The sequence below is a fragment of the Mytilus trossulus genome, chromosome 11 (genome assembly GCF_036588685.1).
Source record: "Mytilus trossulus isolate FHL-02 chromosome 11, PNRI_Mtr1.1.1.hap1, whole genome shotgun sequence".
NCBI lineage: Eukaryota > Metazoa > Mollusca > Bivalvia > Mytilida > Mytilidae > Mytilus > Mytilus trossulus.
Genome location: NC_086383.1, coordinates 41,407,262 through 41,427,986, shown reverse-complemented (window position 1 = coordinate 41,427,986; position 20,725 = coordinate 41,407,262). Strand labels below are relative to the sequence as shown.

Genomic DNA, 20,725 nt, shown 5'->3' with positions numbered 1-20,725 from the left:
GCCTATTTTTTTTTGAACCAGGCGTACTCATTTAAATATTACGCCTAATTTTACGCTTGGTTTACGCCTGAGTTACGCCTAATTTACGCCAGGTTGACGCCTGGTTGACGCCTGGACATGCATTTTGTAAACACTGCAATGCCGCCAGGATAAAGTGTGATTTTTACGCCTGGTTTCCGTGTCATATACGGGCGTCACAGTTCGTACAGGCAGTAGTATATTACTTAAAACCAATTATCACCCTTGGATAACATGACAATGAAAAAATGCATTGAGTTTAAAAAACAAAAATACTAAATCTATAAGTATCTACCAACAAATAAAATGATGTTGTATTTTTTCAATATCAATCATAAATTTTCAAGCATTTAAATATAAAAACTTATTAAGTCATAAAAAGTTAATTTGTTACATTTTTTTTAGCATATTTCATAATACAATTTCCATTCTTATGGGTTTTTTTTCAGTTTTTGAATACATTTCATTTGTCAAATACAAAAATATCAATAAAACAATTTCCCTAATTTAACACTTTTGGAAAACCATCATTACATTCAAATAAATTCTAGGTCAAATTTTAAAATTGAGAATGGAAATGGGGAATGTGTCAAAGAGACAACAACCCGACCAAATAAAAAAACAACAGCAGAAGGTTACCAACAGGTCTTCAATGTAGCGAGAAATTCCCGCACCTGAAGGCGTCCTTCAGCTGGCCCCTAAACAAATATATACTGGTTCAGTGATAATGAACGCCATACTAATTTCCAAATTGTACACAAGAAACTAAAATTAAAATAATACAAGACTAACAAAGGCCAGAGGCTCCTGACATATTTGATATCAATATTTATGCTAAACCAATTTTTTTGGGGAAAAAATATTCATTGTTAATGGCCAAAAAGAGTCATTAGTATATCTCTTCCTTTCATTCAATTCTTAAAATAAAATATACATGATCTTTGACAACACAGAATTTCATTTAATTAAAATCATATCCATCAATAAAGTCTTTTACATGCTTTGGTAAAAAACAAGATGCAGTTAACTGGAAACCAGACAGCTTTACATCTGTTTTTGAAACTAGTTCAGTCCATGGTTGTCTTTCACCTTTCTGACCCTTGACTGGAATTGTACAAGGATTCCAAATTGTGGTTTTTGAACCTTTGTACCACTGCACCTTTAATTTGTCCCCAACAAATTCCACAACTTTACCAATTTGTGGCCACTTGCCAGCATATGTTGGTACATCAAAAACGCCAAAATCATCTACTTTCAGTGGGCTATTAGCTGTCTTTGTTTTCTTTCCAAGTATAATCTGCAAAAAGTTTTATTTTGATAAATTAAAGAACCTTTTGTAAACAAGAGGCCATATTATAATACATGTTCCTCCCATATATAGTGCAAATTAAACTGTCTGAGTGACCATGAGCAAGCCTTTATTAGCAAACATATGTTTTGTTTTCTCTTTTTTAAATGATATCAATATTTTCTTAAACAAATTTATGTTTTATTGTTAGATTTTTGAGCTTTTTATATTGTTGAATCTGATCATTATTGAAGGAGTGCAGTGAACAATAGTTGCTAGCATCTGTCAATTATTCTCTGGTGGGGAAATCTCATTGGCAATCATACCACATCAAGCTAGAAATTAGTTTTACTAAAAAATAAAAATAAAACAACAGAGTTGTGGTATGTCCCCCATGGTGCACATATTTTATCTATCCAAGGTTGAAGGACAATATTCTTGATAAAAACACTTTTTTGGTAGCCCTGTCATAGCACTTTTCATAAATCTAATTTTTCTAAGAGGCATAACTCTTGAAAAAAGGATGGGATTGTCCACTGGTCTAATATGACGTGCTTCTTTCACATACATAATATTGAATTCTTCAGAATAATGAATTTTATCAAATCAGCATGCACTTAATATATTTCCTAAACTTTCAAACTCTTAAATGGTGAATATGATAGTACTAATCACTAATCACAGTGCCAGCCATTTACTTCTTTACAAAAAAAAAAAGGGAGGTTCATGGAATTGCCTACACAAATGCTTTTACACTTATACTTACCTTAATTGTCCTATTCAGAATTGTAATAATTAATGCGAGCTATACTTTATTGTAGTTTTAAAATGGGTAGGCATTATATTTGTGTTATTTTAGCCCTCACTATGGCTCAGGCAATAATAATCATGAGTATAATGCCTAACCCTGTTAAAACTACAATAAAAGTATAGCTTGCATCAATCATTTCTTAATTATAGAACTTTTCCAACATATTCCTGATATCTACCTATAGTATAAGTTTTGTGAAAATCTGGGAAGATTTGTACAAGTTAGGGCACTACAGAGGCCAATATACTTAAATTCAATATTTCCAAGGGCATAACTCTTTAAAAGAAAGTTGGTCATCCACCCTCATAGAATTTGTCACAGATAGAACTGATGTTAAATTTTAGAATAAGTTTTTAAAAAATCTGACAAGAATGGTACCTTAAAGTATTTTGTCAACAGAAATTTATTGAGTAATAATTCTGAAAATGCATCAAACAGTATATCTAACTTATATATATATAAACCCTGAAACCAAATTTCAGAAATCCTTGTATAGTAGCTATTTCTATAGAAAAATGTGATGTAAGTTTTCAACATGGCTACCCTGTGTAAAACAAGAAGTAATTGTAACAGGATGCTGTTATGAAGTCTCACAAACAAAGCTCTGATAACTCCCCATTCATGTGGTCCCATGTTCATTTGATTTGATTTTTTGTCCCATACAAGAATATATATGGCTTACAAGTAGGGATCTCCACCATTTACAAGCAGGAGGGGGTGGTGGTGACCCCCAGGGACTTTACCTATATTTCATTTGATTTGTTTTATTGTCCCCTACAAGATAACATATGGTTTAGGAGTGGGGATCTGGACTGTTTACAAGATAATAGTACATTCTCAAATTGAACGGGGTGGGGGTGACCCCCAGGAACTTCCATCTAATTTCATGTGATTTGTTTTATTGTCCCATACAAGAATATATATGGTTTAGGGGTGGGGATCTGGACCATTTTCAAACGAGAAGGGTTGGGGTGACCCCCTAGGGACTTCCCTTTTATTGCAATTGATTTGTTTTATTGTCCCCTACAAGAATATATATGGTTTAGGGGTGGGGATCTGGACGGTTTACAAGTTTTCAACCTAGAGGGGGTGGGGTGACCCCCTAGGGACTTCCATTTTATTTCATTTAATTTGTTTTATTGTCCCCTACAAGAATATATTTGGTTTAGGGGTGGGGATCTGGACCGTTTACAAGTTGCCAACCTAGAGGGGGTGGGGTGACCCCCTAGGTCAATCTGACAAGCGGTTTTGGAGAAACGCTGCGGACAAGTTCTTTTTTTAAAGCGGCGGAAGAAGAAGAAGAAGAAGAATAATAATAAAAATAATAAGAACTGAGCAAAACCAATAAGTCTCCAAACTTTGTTTGGGAGACTTAATAATACCAGTGTTTGGAAAACAGGAAATTGTTAAGTGATAAATCTGAAAACACATCACACAGTATAGCTGACTTATATAAACCCTGAAACCAAATTTTGGAAATTCTTGTTAAGCAGTTCCTGAGAAAAAAACAAAGAAAATATACATGGGACTGACAGAGGTTAAACAGTTTACCACAACTTTTTAAAAGTTGGAGTATAATAATAATTACAAAACAAATACATACTGGTGCATATACTTCCTCTTCTTCCAGGAAATCAAAGACTTCCGTATTTGGTGTGTCAAGATTAACTGGTAATGTTGCATTGGTATTCTGCTTAGCTTCAATAATTTCATAAAGTCTGAATGGCAAATCTCCTGCTGTTTCTGAAATTATTTTTTAAATGTTATTAACTATTTGTCAGTATTAATTAATCTTTTTTTTTACCAAAAGGCAGTTTATGCTTCACAGAGCAGTGAATTGCTATGACATCATTTTGCTTAAACATGAAGCTAATGGCCATCATAAATTTCCAATGAATTGGAAAGTATTTACTCTTTATTTTAGATAAGTGGTAATGAAATCATATATTTCCTTTGCTTTATTAAAAAAGAAGATGTGGTACAATTGCCAATGAGACAAGAATTAACAAGTCTAGGTCACCATAAGGCTTTCCACAATGAGCAAAGCACATACCATATTATTCAGCTATAAATTATGCCTCAAATTGACAATGTAAAACAATTTAAAAAAAAAAAAAAAATGTGACGACAACCACTAAACTGACAGCTCCTGAATTGGGACAGGCATGACATACATAATGTGGCTGGGTTAAACATGTTAGCCAGACTTTTAGGTTTCCTGCGCATGCAATGATTTTTTTTTGTCAAGGGTCAAAATTCGAAGCTTTTGGACAAAGAATATATGAAGAACAGAAAATCACAACAATGTCACCAGTGTAGTAGATTCTACTTTTTTTAATATTTGTAAAACATAACCTATTATTTTAACACTATATAATTACATAAGATGTATGTTTCATTTTAATACTTTATTTTGATTGGTTAACTGCACATCACGTGTTATTCCGTAAGCAATTGCATCACTCAATAAAACTTTTCATTCATGATAGCACGTGGTCCCACAATAAAGTGCACAAGTGAATAAAATACAAAATTTATAAAATTCGTGTTTTCATGATCATAGCTAAAAAATGTAATTATAAGTATAAAGGTGGTATGGGTGTCTTTCGCCATCTTGGATTGTAAAAAACAGAGAATCTAAGGTCCATATTTTCTATTAAGTTAGCAAAATTTGATGCAGGAAGAATGCAGATATTTATGTGAATTTTCATTTAAAAGAACCAATTTATAAGAATGTAACTTAGAAATATTAATATTTTTACAAGTGTATATTATTTTTGGTTATTTTTGAATACTTTCAAGTTTACATTTTAAGGGGAGGTAACTCTAAAACAGTGCATTTTCTGAAGGACTCTACATGAAATTTTTCTATTTTGTCTTTAAGCCTGAAAAAACGCACGGTGACCCTATCTTTTCTTTTGATATTCTCAAAGCATTGTCTGATTATAGTTATCAAAAGTACCAGGATTATAATTTTATACGCCAGACGCGCGTTTCGTCTACATAAGACTCATCAGTGACGCTCAGATCGAAATAGTTAAAAAGCCAAATGAATACAAAGTTGAAGAGCATTGAGGATCCAAAATTCCAAAAAGTTGTGCCAAATACGGCTAAGGTAATCCACTCCTGGGGTAAGAAAATCCTTAGTTTTTCGAAAAATTCAAAGTTTTGTAAACAGAAAATTTATAAAAATGACCATATAATTGATGTTCATGTCAACACCGAAGTGCTGACTACTGGGCTGGTGATACCCTCGGGGACGAAACGTCCACCAGCAGTGGCATCGACCTAGTGGTGTAAATAGTTATCAAAAGTACCAGGATTATAATTTTATACGCCAGACGCGCGTTTCGTCTACATAAGACTCATCAGTGACGCTCAGATCGAAATAGTTAAAAAGCCAAATGAATACAAAGTTGAAGAGCATTGAGGATCCAAAATTCCAAAAAGTTGTGCCAAATACGGCTAAGGTAATCCACTCCTGGGGTAAGAAAATCCTTAGTTTTTCGAAAAATTCAAAGTTTTGTAAACAGAAAATTTATAAAAATGACCATATAATTGATGTTCATGTCAACACCGAAGTGCTGACTACTGGGCTGGTGATACCCTCGGGGACGAAACGTCCACCAGCAGTGGCATCGACCCAGTGGTGTAAATAGTTATCAAAAGTACCAGGATTATAATTTTATACGCCAGACGCGCGTTTCGTCTACATAAGACTCATCAGTGACGCTCAGATCGAAATAGTTAAAAAGCCAAATGAATACAAAGTTGAAGAGCATTGAGGATCCAAAATTCCAAAAAGTTGTGCCAAATACGGCTAAGGTAATCCACTCCTGGGGTAAGAAAATCCTTAGTTTTTCGAAAAATTCAAAGTTTTGTAAACAGAAAATTTATAAAAATGACCATATAATTGATGTTCATGTCAACACCGAAGTGCTGACTACTGGGCTGGTGATACCCTCGGGGACGAAACGTCCACCAGCAGTGGCATCGACCCAGTGGTGTAAATAGTTATCAAAAGTACCAGAATTATAATTTTATACGCCAGACGCGCGTTTCGTCTACATAAGACTCATCAGTGACGCTCAGATCGAAATAGTTAAAAAGCCAAATGAATACAAAGTTGAAGAGCATTGAGGATCCAAAATTCCAAAAAGTTGTGCCAAATACGGCTAAGGTAATCCACTCCTGGGGTAAGCTGAAAGCTATCTTTTCCTAATTTATTTTACAATTCTATCATTTCGTTTAGTTTCTAATCACAAAATATTGGTTTTTCCTGTATAATCCATACAAAATTTGTCATTTTGTCACAACCTGTAGCTTGAGAAAATGCGCGGTGACCTATCATTTTTATAATATTTTTGAACATGTATCAATAGATACTACATTCTGACAAAGTATGAACAAATTCTATCATTTTTATTTTAGGCTCCCATACCACCTTAAAAGCTTCTTTTTGTAACTTTATAGTATTTTTGAACATGTATCAAGAGATACTACTTTTTTACAAAGTATGAACAAATTATTTTAGACTCCCATACCACTATAACAAGGTAGATAAGCTGTTGCATAAAATGAATTCATTTGGTCACTGTGTCTATAAAATTGTGTATCACAAGGACTGTTACATGTTCAGTTATAATCTAATATAAGACATTATCATATACTTAGACTAAATAACATATAAATTTTACCATATGATAATAGCATTAAATTGGACGTAAATTTCATATTTTTCGAATTGGTGCTTAGCGGGCTGATATGAAAAGTTTATCACATGCTTCGATTGTTATCACATGCCTTTCCGTAACGTTATCACATGGCATTCCGGTGATACTCGGCCAATTTCGGAAAATACCAATGGTACATTTTCAGTTAAAAACATTACAAAGTAGTAAATAAAACAATTATAATGGAAATTATATCGTTTAAAATAATAAAAATAATTAAAAAAAAACAAACAAATTATTAAATAAATGTTTTCAATTTTTTGTGAAACATAATTTAGAACCCTAATTTTTGGTGGGGTTCGTGTTGTTTATTCTTTAGTTTTCTATGTTGTGTCATGTGTACTATTGTTTTTCTGTTTGTCTTTTTCATTTTTAGCCATGGCGTTGTCAGTTTGTTTTAGATTTACGAGTTTGACTGTCCCTTTGGTATCTTTCGTCCCTCTTTTAGAAAGTTTCTTTAAAGAAAATTAATTTTTCCAAACAATGTTCACAATTATGTATATTGTTGAATAATTTTTTGTCAATTCGTTTATATGTAACTGTTGTGGTTTTTTTCTCTCTCTGTTGAGGCATATGATAGAAAAATTTCATATTTAATGTATCAAATTTTGGGTCCAACGTCCGTGAACGTTTTTACCGTAACTTTAAACTTCAGGAACCACGTAAACATGGTAAAAGGATCAATACATTAATCTGTTATTTTTCTTTACTGTTGAAGCATATGATAAAAAGATCATAACATGTCATTTTTCATATCGCATGTATTATCAGCCCTTGGTCAATATCAGCCCTCGAGCCATGCGGCTCTTGGGCTGATATTAAACCTAGGGCTGATACTACATGCGATATGAAAAATGCCATGTAATAATCTGATAGTATTATATGGTCAACTACAGAATTTGTTAATAATAACTTAGTGAAAACAAAATTGATAAGTAAACAGACTACTCTTTTTAATAATCACTCATTAATCATGTCAAAAGATACAGATCTCATGAAAAGGTAAAAAGGATTATCATTAAAATCAAGATTACACATACCAGTACTGTTTGCAGATAGGAAAAGTTGCCTCCACCAAACTATGTCTTCACTTTTAAAATATTTAAAAGCCTTTTCAATGTCATTTTCTAGTTTAACTAGGTCAACTTTTTCAAAGTTAGGCTCTATAATATTTGGCTGTCCAGATGGTCTTGATTTTAGAAGGTATTTTTCTGTACCTTCACAATGGTCCCAATTCTGAAGATACAATGTTATAAAGCATTAAAGGCACTGTGATATAATGCTTTGATTATTTTCTGCTAGTATAAAACATATCTTTATCACAATTATTAGAAATAATAATACTGTCCAATACATATACATGTACCATGAATTCCCATTTAAATCGAAGGCAAATTCCCAGCAAAATCGATGTTTTGTTAAGGCAATCAACAAATTTATTCTGATAAAAATATAAAATGGAAGAGGCACAATGGAATTTAAATATGGTAAAAGATCATGACAAAGTTTCATTAACAGCAAAAAATAGGGTAGTTACAAGGATTAGTATAGATATCTGTTTGTTGTTTATATTGCATTGTGTTGTTCTGAAGCTTTCAGTTTTTGTACTAAATAATAAAATTCTAAGATTAGCCGTCGTAGCATTTAATTTTTTACCAATGTTAGTCTTCACGCTGAGTTGCAACCCAGGTAGGTAAAAATCATATCTACAGGCCAACAGAATCTAACTAAACATTTTCAAAAATTGAGCTCTGGGCCTGTAGATTTTGCACTTCATTGTGAAGACTGATGTTATGAGGAGGTTTATGCACCAGTAAAAGAAAGGGGGAGGGGGGGGGGGTTCAAACTGTAAACTCCTATTCAAATGCATTGCTCATTCACAAACTAGAGGCTCTAAAGTGTTGCTCACCTTGGTCAATGTGCATTTTGAACAATGGACACAGATAAATTCATGACATAATTGTGTTTCTTTGATGGTGATGTGTTTGTAGATCTTACTTTACTTAACATTCTTGCTGCTTACAATAATCTCTATCTATAATGATCTTGGCACAGTAGTTTGAGTGTTAAATGTGAGTGCAAATCTACAAATTTTATGAGAAAATTGTTAAAATTGACTATGAAGGGCAATTATTATTTCTTAGGGGTCAATTGACCATTTTGGTCATGTTGACTTATTTTTAGGTTTTACTTTGCTGTACATTATTGCTGTTTACAGTTTATCTCTATCTATAATAATATTCAAGATAATAACAAAAAACAGCAAAATTCAGGGGCAGCAACCTGAACATTCTTGCTGCTTACAATTATCTCTTTCTATAATAAACTTGGCCCAGTAGTTTTGGTGGAAAATGTTAGTAAAAATTTACAAATTTTATGAAAATTGTTAAAAATTGAGTATAAAGGACAATAACTCCTTTAGGGTCAATTGACCATTTTGGTCATGTTGACCAATTTTAAGGTCTTACTTTGCTGTACATTATTGCTGTTTACAGTTTATCTCTATATATAATAATATTCAAATTAATAAAAAAATAAACGGCAAGATTTCCTTAAAATTATCAATTCAGGGGCAGCAACCTAACAACGTGTTGTCTGAACAATCTGAAAATTTCAGGGCAGATAGATTTTGACCTGATAAACAATAAAATCACAGTCAGATTTGCTCTAAATGGTTTGGTTTTTAAGTTATAAGAGGAAAGCTGTGTTTTATCCCTATGTTCTATTTTTAGCTGTGATGGCCATCTTGGTTGGTTGGCGGGTCACGCCACACATTTTTTAAACTAAATACTCCAATGATGATTGTGACCAAGTTTGGTTTAATTTGGCCCAGTAATTTCAGAGGAGAAGATTTTTGTAAAAGCTACTGACGACAGATGACGCCGGACTCCAAGTGATGAGAAAAGCTGGTGAGCTAAAAAGGAAAGGGGTTTTTCAACCCCAGCCCCCTGGATTCGCCACTGTTCTCCATATGTGATAGGTACAAGGAGCAATGATATTGAGTTGATGCTAATGTTTTGTTAATACTATAATCAAATGCAAAGCTCTATATAAAAAAAAAACATCTTGCAAAGATTACCAATTGGTTATTTTATTTAGATTTTGCCTATGATGTTGTTGATGTTTTCTTTTGACAACAGGTGCACACTAAAACTCGAGCATCAACATAATTTCTCACTTTATTATGTTGAGAAAGGTAATTAGTACGACTAGAAAGTTTTCCTAGTTTTATATACAGGAACTTGATCATCTTTACCTTATCATTGGCATATGCCTTTGTAAACAGCATTGCTCTTCCATTTTCATCAGATTCAAATTTGAAGGCATGTGGTTTTGAATGTCCAGAAATAGACGAAATGTGAGGAGCAATCCACTCAGTAACATTAAATACATCTTCAGTGATTATACCAGTCGGTGATGGTGTGGTACACTTTTCAAAACCCTTGATGAGTGATGGCAATGTCAGTGCAGAGTGGTCTGTAAGCCAATGTGAAAACCTACAATTGAAGTAGTTAGATTTACATCAATTTTATAAATAATTTAAATTTATTAATTACTCTGTAAAAATATCAAATCTACTGTCTTTAAATCATTTTTACACAAGAGGCTGTCACAACGACAGCAAACCGGATTTATTAACACTTATTTGTGTCCTGGCAATATCACAAGAACCTGTACTGATGAATGGTGAAAGTGAAAATTGTCAATATCAAATTTGACCTTCATTTTGTCATCAGTATCAACATATTAAAGTTTGAAAAGCTTAGATTGAATGGTTCATGAGTAAATGCAACAACGTGAATGGAAACGCCATTTTACGATCATAAAAGAACCATAACTCCTGAACGGTAAAAGTCAAAATTGTCATTATTGAACTTGACCTCTATTTTATCATCAGTAACAACATGTAAAAATTTCAAAAGCTATGGTTGAATGGTTCATTAGAAAATGCACAGACACGACTGGAAACACCATTTTTCAATCTTTCACGAACCATAACTCCTGAACGGTAAAAGTCAAAATCATCATTATTGAACTTGACCTCTATTTTATCATCAGTAACAACATAATAAAATTTTGGAAGCTTTGGTAGAACAGATTATGCGTAAATGCACAGACACAACTGGAAACTCCATTTTTCAATCTTTCAAGAACCACAACTCCTGAACGGTAAAAGTCAAAATCGCCATTATTGAACTTGACCTTCGTTTAGTTGTCAGAAACAACATATTAAAATTTTAAAGGTTTGGTTGAATGATTCATGAGTTGTTGCACTGACAACATTTGATTGCCGCCCGCCCGCCATACATCCCCAAATCAATAAACGACATTTTTGTCATATAAATCCGGTTAAAAATCATTAATTTATCATTAGGCACTATCATAATAATATGCTTTGAAAAATATCTGTCATGGAATAATTTTATAAAGCATGTCTTCTACACAGTCTTCTTAAATATCCTCATGATCATGATAAACAGCTGTTAACCATAAAGTTCTACATTATCCGGGACAGACAGAAAGACAGTAATGCACAGACCCGAATACATAATGCCCCTATAATATAGGTAGGGCATGAAAACATTTTATATCAATTGAGCTAATTAATACATTGGCATGTTATATATAAGACTCTGGTAATACAAAAATTACTCATAATCACATTGACACCAGGGTGTTTACTAGTTTGTTTAATAACAAGTTAATAAGGCGACAAAGGATTAAATAAAGGTTCAATAATTCTGTTGTCAGACATGTGTTTTTCTTACTCTATCTTTGTAACATTAAATACTGTAAGTTCAGATATTATTGCGTGCATTTATTATTGCGATTTTGTCATTTTAGACTTAAATGCGATTTTAATTTTTACGATTTTGAGAAAAATCCTGTTTAATTCATATAAAATATTTCAAAATGCGAGTTTTAATTATTGCGGTTACAACTGTATCGCATTTATCGCAATAATAAAAACCTCGCAATAATTTCTGAATTTACAGTAGTGGTTTTTACCCTAATATCAGAAAAAAATATATATTAGGTTGATTATTTTTTACTTACCCTTATTCAGCTTAACATATTTTTGCCATATAAAATTGAGAATGGAAATGTGGAATTTGTTAAAGAGACAATGACATGACAAAAGAGCAGAAAACAGCTAAGGTCCATCTACTTAAGTCTTAAACACAGCAAGATATATCTGCACCCAAAGACTGACTACTAATAAAAAAATGTTTACCAGTTCAATTAGACGTAATTCTCAACTCGAAATATTTAAAAGAAACTAAAATTAAAATTCATATAAGACTAACATAGGCTAGAGACTCCTGACTTGTAAAAAGCGCAAAAAAAAACAGGGTTGAACATGTTTTTTTTTTTAGATTTCAACATTTTCCCTCAACCTCTAATCAATATAGAAAAAAAAAAAAATACACAGCAAAAAACCAAGTTTTTAAGAAGTCTGAGTCCAATGTCAAAATAGGTAACAAAAGAAACTTACACAAAATGACATTGATATATAAATTAATAAAGGACTATTAGCAGTAATGAACATGCCAACTCCAGACCTCAATTAAACTGATTGAAATATTATGTCTTCATCATACGAATATTGAGCACAATCCATGCCATGAGGGGTTTGGTATCATACCATCATAAAATAAATGAGAAGAGCATACCTGGTATAATTATTCACCCCTATCATATTAACTACTTGTTTAGAATAAATGTGTTTATTTCTGTTGCAAAAGTCCTATAAGTGAATCAGTACTAGAACCAAAATGTGTCTTAGGTGACCTTACAATATTATCATAGCTATATCCCTTCTTAAAAGGTATATTTAAAGGTTTTGTTAGATTTCTTAGGTGAATCTTGACATTTTTGTGCTTTGTTTAGAATATTACCATAATAGATTGGATGAGAAATATCTAAAAGTATAACTGTCTGCATAAATAAACATGATGTTTTTGACTAGTTTGTAATATCTTATACCCTGTTGTTATAATCTTTCCGTAAGTCACTGTCACCTAGACCTTTATTATATTTTGTGCATTTTTCCTTTGATCTTTATTTTATGATAATTTTTCATATCATGATACTTGCTCGAGATGGAAAATAATTGCTAGAAACTAAGGAAGGACGTGGAGTTGTTTATGAAATTGACAAAATTGTCTTAGGTAGAATAGGGATAAACAGATTATCCTTGGTCATCTCAACTTGATTGCTTTTCTTGCTTTCGGCGTCCCGTCTCAATCCAAAAAACAAATCTTGTTGAGATGATCAATGATAATCTAATAATAAACTGAGTTTCCACATTTTCTTGCCTTAAACAGAGAATAAACTTGTATATTTTTCCATAAGATTCATGATTAAAATTGATGACTGTGAGTCACAGTTTTAGGGTACCGAATGACTCAATGTAAAAGTTGCTTAACTATGCTGAAAAGAGATTTGATCCATGGTAAACATACAATATATACAAATGCTTCAGCAATCAACATGCTGGTTAATACCTTGAAAAAACTTGATCAATATCTTCATGTGTGTGGCCAACTGGTAAAAATGAAACCTTTATTTTTTTGAAGACTTTTAGCTCCACCAACAATCCCAGAAAGGCAAACAGATACCTGCAATTAAAATTTTGTGTTGTCAATATAGACAATAGATGCAAACTGAGGGCAAAGCCTCAATTTATTTATATACGTGAATGAAAATTTGAAGAGCAATCTATCTTTGCTAATAAGGTTCAAATTAACTCTTGAAAACAAGATTTAGTTACTAATCCTACAGTAAAAGTGAGAAAAAACAATTGTGTGAAAATGACCAATGATCATCTGGTTATTGTAATTTTCCAATGATGCTGTTGAGGTTTACATTATCAATATGGCATGGTGTTGTTTTTAACAATCATTTCCACCAACTCTTCTCAAGTGTTCAGATTAAAGCGCTATTTTATATTCTTTGAATGCAAATATGGTAAAAGAACAAAAAAGGCTTCTATTCCGTATTGACCTTCAAAGTGACAAATTTATTCTCACCAATTTAAATGATGTGAAATTTTAATGCTTTATTCTTGTCAATTCATAAAATAAAGGTTTCATGAGGATGTTCATATAAAAAACACAACTTTCTTGTGATCATTACAAAAAAATTATCAACTTTAATCTTGTTCTGACAAAATTCATAGATAAACAAGATCTAATAATCTATCTTGTGTCAAACAATACTTCCTTGCTTTTGACAGTTTAAAAATCATAAATATCGCACAAGATCAGCAAGTCTTAAATGGCCTACCATTTTAAGATTAGAAAGTTTTTAACCCTTTAAGTACAGAAATATTTGCAACATTTGATGCAATAGCAAATCTTCTTATCTTTCTAAAATTGTGGTATAGGAGAATAAACTTATCAGAGGCTTCAAAGAGCCTGTGTCACTCACATATATCTAATGTGGTTTGTTAATCTTGTAAAATACAGTTCAAATCAAAATACATAGTACTAGATAATGATTGAGACCAAGTTCAGTTAATTTCCAAACAGTAGCAAAATTTTAAGCAAGTCATTCCATATAAGTCTCAAAATAATAACCCCTTATCATTATTCAAAATTAGTTTTAAAGTTGTGAGACCAAAAGAAACCTGTATGAACAATTGATTATGCAAAATTTGTTACCTCCAATTTAATGAGAAATGACTAAGCTCCCAAGTCTGGAATACTGGTATGGTCAAAAGATCTTCAAATGATACCAAAATAGCAGGTACACAACTTCAATATATATACAAACTTCCTGTAATTATCTTTTTAAGGGTTTTAAGTTAAAAACTGTAGGAGCAGTTCATTACACAAACTATGTTCTCCTTTTCCTAACCTGACCACTCAACATCACCAGACTATTGACCAGATTTTGACTTCCTAAAACCCAGAACAAATAAAAATAATGATTCTTTCAGAGGTGCTTTCCCTTAAATGATACTTTAAACTCAAATTGAAATTGACAATAAAAGTAAAACTTAAGGTGGAACCTAACACTACAGGGAGATAACTCTGTAATATCAGCTAAATGTTTTAATTATGTTGTGTTTTTAGGGGGTTATTTAGTTTCTCAATGATCAAAATTAGTGTTTGTCAAACTGCTATGTAACCAGTGTAATTTTTCTGACAATTTGGTTGGTTCAAATTTTTTGAAATTTTGATATTTTTGTTAATAGGTCAAAGTAAATACTTTGTCAAAATTTTATGAAAATTTAAAGAGCCAAATTAATTTTAGTGAAAATGTTGGGTACCACCTTAAAAATCATATATTTAAATATATTGTGTTAGATGTACATGAACAAAACAAATAGATCTTACCGATTCTTATTCTCTCTACCACAATTATCCATTTGCATATACAGTGTGGCTGGTAACTTTTCTTTTAACATCCACAATATATTTATCAAAACGTGAATAGTAAGGGCACTTCCATGTTGGTACTGCATGTAATCAAAAAAACCATATATCCCAACACCATGCACAATTGCTCCTAAAATGTACATACATAACTATTTTAAACAAGATGATGCAAGAAAAGATACATAATTAATATTTTCCACCAACCAACATTACACATTTTTCCACATAAGAGCCAGGGGGTCTGTAAATCAAGGAAAAATAAGTTAAAATTCTGTTTTAAATTTTGATTGGCTATATAAAATAGTGATTTGACACATCATAAAAATAACTTTTCCAATATTTAGTCTTTCAATGATAAGTTTTTGGACATTGACCAACTGTCTTATGTTCATGATTTTTATTTACATTCTTTAAAAACATTTAATTCAATGTCAACTGTATGGTTTTACTTTAATTTTGACTTTATGAATGTATATCATACCTGCCAAATGAACACGCAATTTCCAAAGACAGCTAACCATTGAACTGACATACATGTAGTGCGGTATTTCTGTCTTGCTTTGGTCCATCCCATCAATGATGATGCTCAGGTATTTGTCTGGATGCTTCTTTGCCTTTTGGATATGTTTATAATATTTTTGTCGTTCCAAGCTTTAAAAAAATATTTGTTATAACATTTATACTCAATAAGTCATTCTAAAAACATTATACATGTATTATGGTATAGGAATAAAAGTTCAAATATTTTTTATAATTACTTGTAACTTCTATGTCTTATAGGAACCTATGTTTCAATACTGTATTTGATATTTTTTCATGATAGATCTAATTTATATTATAACAATATAGACCCTAAGCTTAAGAGTGGGTGTATAACAAATAGAAAATTGTGTTAATGTTGATCTATAATCATTATACAACATATGACTACTCTTCTCAATCTCGAAATGTTTTAGTGTTTCATTTAACCCAAATTAAGAATGTACACCTCTGAGAGGCAAAATTTTCTTCAAAAAAAGTAAAACTTTTTGTCTTAACCTGACTTTTGGGTTTATATGTCTAAAGAATAGATTGCGAGGAAAAAATCATTATGATGATGCATTTTTTTTTATTGCGTAAAGGCCCTTTAAAAGTACGCAATTTTAATGATTTTCACAATTTCCATCAATTTACCCATTTCTGGGCTATTATCGTGAAATTAAATTTTAAGTCAAACTACCAAAAGAAGACAAAGTGGACCGTTCTAAATAAATTAAGACAGTTTTATCCTATTTTGATGTTTTTTCAAGTCAAATTTTCCATGCCGCCAATTTTTGTAAATTTGTGATTTTTCTCTGAACAAAAGGCATATAACATTAACTTGTTTGTTAAAGGACTGATTGAAAATATACATATTAAAAAATTGGTAATCTTTTGACTATCATTAACAACCAGTTCCATATCAATTGTTTTTAATGTTATTTTGTATTAACCAAAAGTATTTTTGCCCAACCTTTAAAGGAAGTCAAGGGGTATTATTGATTAATGGTCTGAGGTTCTATAAGACAGCCTGTGATCAGGTTTTAGTTTTTTGTATGGTAGTTTAGTAACTTGAAACTGAGTTCACATGTTTGTTAAGGATAGATGTCTTTTTATATAAAAGTTAATGATATGTTGAATTAGGGTTTTGACCCAAATTTCATTGTTTACTGAACAGGAATTAAATAAACATAATGACCCATGCTATCACAAAAAAGTGCATAAATTTAAAAAAAAAAAAAAATGATAAAAATTGATTTTTCATTATCTTATTGAAGAGATGTAATTATAAGTATTGAAATATTCTTGTTAATAAATGTCATAGGGTTGTAATATATTATTTTCCAAAGCTGCATTATACCGTACAATAGATTAACAATATACCTTTGTTTCTTTAGATGTTCATTGCGCATACTAATTAATACAAGTCTGCTTTTTTTGTCTTTGACATCAGCCAAATGAAGCTTAATTCTTGTGCATATATTACATTTGGAAAGTCTGGAATTCTAAAAATATAAATAAATGAATATAATTTGAATCCAAATTTCATAATTGGTCTCTATAATTTTCAATATTCAAATTAGATATTTTCAATATCTCTAAAAAATTGTTTAGTATCTTGATTCTCATTTTATAGTCATTTATACTGTTTAATTGTGTTACAATAGAGTATTACATGTACCTGTTTAATTGTTTTTTTTCAATTTATGTTACATGGTACAGCTATTCAAAAATAGCCTCAAATGTTTGTCTCTTTTGTTTGCTGTAACACCATGCCATTTCTAAGTTTATTGGGTTTAGAACAAGTAAAAATGTTTATAATATCCAACTTTATTACACATAACAAAACTTACTACAAAGCAGATGAAAAGCTTGGTGGAGTATTGCTTTTCATCCTGTTTCTAAAGCCGGTACAAATAACTTGTATATTTTCCATCAACATACATACCGTATAGCGGGTTATTTTCGCGGGGTGTAAATTTTCGCTTATTTTTGTGGGCAGAAGAAAATCGCCAAAATAAATTCCACCAAATTAAAGGTGTACATGCAAAGGTATTAATAAAAGTTTTCATCAGCCAAAATAATAACCGCTAAAATATTTCGTATACCTTGTTCAATGAAAATCGCGAAATTTTACACCCGCGAAAATAACCCGCTATACGGTATATTGTACATTTACCTCACTGCATGAACTATGTGTACCAGTACCATGCCATATATTTTTTCTATTTTTTTATTTTGTGTCTATCTTGTTAAGTATAAATCTTATTTAATAGTTGGCACCTGACAAATAATCTTCGATTCAAAATAGATCTCTGGAAACAAAAACTATTTCTGAAGCTCTAAAGAGCCTGTGTCTCTGACCTTGGTCTATATGCATATTCAACAAAAGCAACTCTCCAACAATAAAATTAACGGTACCAATTTTCTTGCACTAGATGACATTTCGACAATACATGTCTCTTCAGTGATGCTCGTGGCCAAAATATTTGAAATCCAAAGCTTATATAAAAGATGAAGAGCTATAATCCAAAAGGTCCAAAAAGTATAGCCAAATCAGTGAAAGGAATCAGAGATTTGCATGAGGAAGATACATTCCTTAATTTATAATAATTTCTAACATTTTGTAACAGCAAATTTCAATAACACAAAAAATCTGTATCTTCATGCCAGTGCGGAAGTACTGGCTACTGAGGTGGTTAGAATAGAATTCATGACAAAAATCTCTGTTTTGTAGATCTGATATTGCTTATTAGGGCGTCTAGTTTCTCTCTATCTTCTTAAGTTGTTTATTTCAAAATCAAAAAGAGGGGAAAAGACACATTTTTTAAAATGGTAATCACTCCTTCAAAGAGTACTAGTGAATCTCCTAATTCTATTAAAAAAGTCTCACTTGTTGGTAGATCTTGTCTTGCTAATGGCTTTTGCTTATTTAAGTTTCTATCTTTCTATTTTAGTTTTCATCTTAAAGGGCACAACCCCAAAAAACATGGTAAATATTGTCATTAAAGCCAATAAAGGGCAATACCTTCAAAAAGAAGGCAGTGGACGATATCAAACATATAAATATTGTGAGAGTTATAATTGAAGATTTTGTCCTTCTGATATTTTTTTCCTATTTAAGATTCTATCTATCTTTTATAATGTTTCAGATATAAGGCGACAAATTCAAAATTCAAAATAAAAAGGGAAAAATGAAAAGAAGGTTAAATCTATCATTTAAGGGCAAGAACTCCTATTAGAAATTGTCTGACATATTTGATGTACCGGTAAATGGACAATAGGTAGAGCGTAACATTCTGATGTTTTGCTATGTCAGATTTTCTTTCTTTATAACACTTTTGTTTCAAAATAAGAGACAAAACTGACATTTTGCCCATTTGTTCCATTTTTAGCCACATGGGCCATCTTGGTTGGCGGGCATAATCATATTAGCTACATTTCTAAAACTACAAACCGAGATGATAATTGTGACCAAGTTTGGTGAAATTTGTCCCAGAATTTTGGTGAAGGCTTAAATGATGCCAAGTGATGATAAAGCTCACTTGAACTTTTAGGCCAGGTGAGATTAATAGAAAGAACCTTAATATTCAATAGTTGTTGCTTGTTGTTGTGTCAGTAATTTTGTTGCCTTTATTTTAAGCCTGGCCTGGCTTCCTTCCCGTTCAGAAAATACCCAATTTTTTTCCAAAATTGAACATGTAAAATTCCCAATTCAATCAAGTTGTAGCCGAAAGGCAATTGATAATTATATTGTTTGTATCAGTTGGTTCAAAACATAGATTATTGTACTGTTCCCGATGTAATCATATTGAATATACAGGCAACTTTATTTTCACTGTAAACCAGTTTTGACAATGGGTAAGCTTAGTTCAGCATTTAGATCAGTCCCACCACGAACACAAGGTGAGCAGTTTGAAATATAGTTGAAATGAATTTTAAAATTTTAAAGAATTGTTTCTACAACTGAGAAAACTCTCTTGAAGTCAACTCTGCTCCTGTACAAAGTAAAACTGACTGTCAATCCAACAATATACATGCTTGTGAGAGAAATCTAATTGACAAGAAAACAAGAAAAAGATTTTATATGTCAAAATTAGAACATGAAAGAAAACTGGAATTTTAAAATACTAGATTACATGCACAAATTGTGACTTTGATGGAGAGTTGTCTCATTGGCACTCATACCACATCTTCTAGTATCTATCTATACATACATAAAAATGTTAAACTCATTGATTTTTTTCCCCCAAGTCATACACTATACAACACTTTTTTTCCCAAATTGGCTAGGGCACAGGCCCAATTTGAAAAAAGGTAGGAAAACCACTGTGTGTGTTTTATTTATTTTTCCTTTAATGATTTTCATTGATATCTCAGGACATTGGTTTACTGTTCATCATTAGCAATATTTTAGCCTACTTTTGAGTGCAAGTTAAGGATCCACCTTGACAATATGAACACAAACTTTTATGTGGGGCATAAGTACTAGTACTACCTTGACTTTTGACCTTGACCTTATTGGTGTTTGATAGACCAAGTACCTCTAATCAGAAGACCCTCTTGGTCTCTTCTTTTTTTCACTTATGTTTAATACATATTAAGTAGAAATAACTGTTCAAATGTAAACTTTTACTTATTCATTGGACAGAAGAATGCTTCTGCTACATAAATATGGGCTGCTTTTGACAAAACAATGCACAATTATCAGGTACTAGCATCATTAACGCATGCTAAAATACTGAAATCTTCACAATTTTAGCATTTTAGTTAATTTTCAGACTGTTTCCATCTAAAATGAAAGTGGCCGCATTCATGTTCATTCATAATATTGAAATGTAAGTTGTATTGGATGATAATACATATCATATATAAAGGTTGAGATGAACATGGATGCGGCCACTTTCGCTTTTGACTGAAACCATGTGAAAAGTGCATTTTTTGGGCAAACTATTTGATTTAAGTTTTT

The 20,725-nt window shown here is 31.6% G+C and overlaps 1 protein-coding gene across 1 annotated transcript in view; it reads right to left on the bottom strand.

The window, feature by feature from the left end:
* Positions 1 to 250: 250 nt before the first annotated feature.
* The window catches only part of LOC134690365 (uncharacterized), a 41,572-nt gene continuing 21,097 nt past the window's right edge, over positions 251 to 20,725 (bottom strand). The window contains exons 8-15 of the mRNA XM_063550335.1: positions 17,140 to 17,261; positions 15,719 to 15,888; positions 15,196 to 15,367; positions 13,360 to 13,473; positions 10,107 to 10,347; positions 7,891 to 8,086; positions 3,721 to 3,860; positions 251 to 1,315 (exon numbers count right to left, since the gene is read on the bottom strand). Coding sequence (XP_063406405.1) covers positions 980 to 1,315; positions 3,721 to 3,860; positions 7,891 to 8,086; positions 10,107 to 10,347; positions 13,360 to 13,473; positions 15,196 to 15,367; positions 15,719 to 15,888; positions 17,140 to 17,261 — 1,491 coding nt within the window. The 3' untranslated portion in view covers positions 251 to 979. The remainder of the gene's footprint in view (positions 1,316 to 3,720; positions 3,861 to 7,890; positions 8,087 to 10,106; positions 10,348 to 13,359; positions 13,474 to 15,195; positions 15,368 to 15,718; positions 15,889 to 17,139; positions 17,262 to 20,725) is intronic.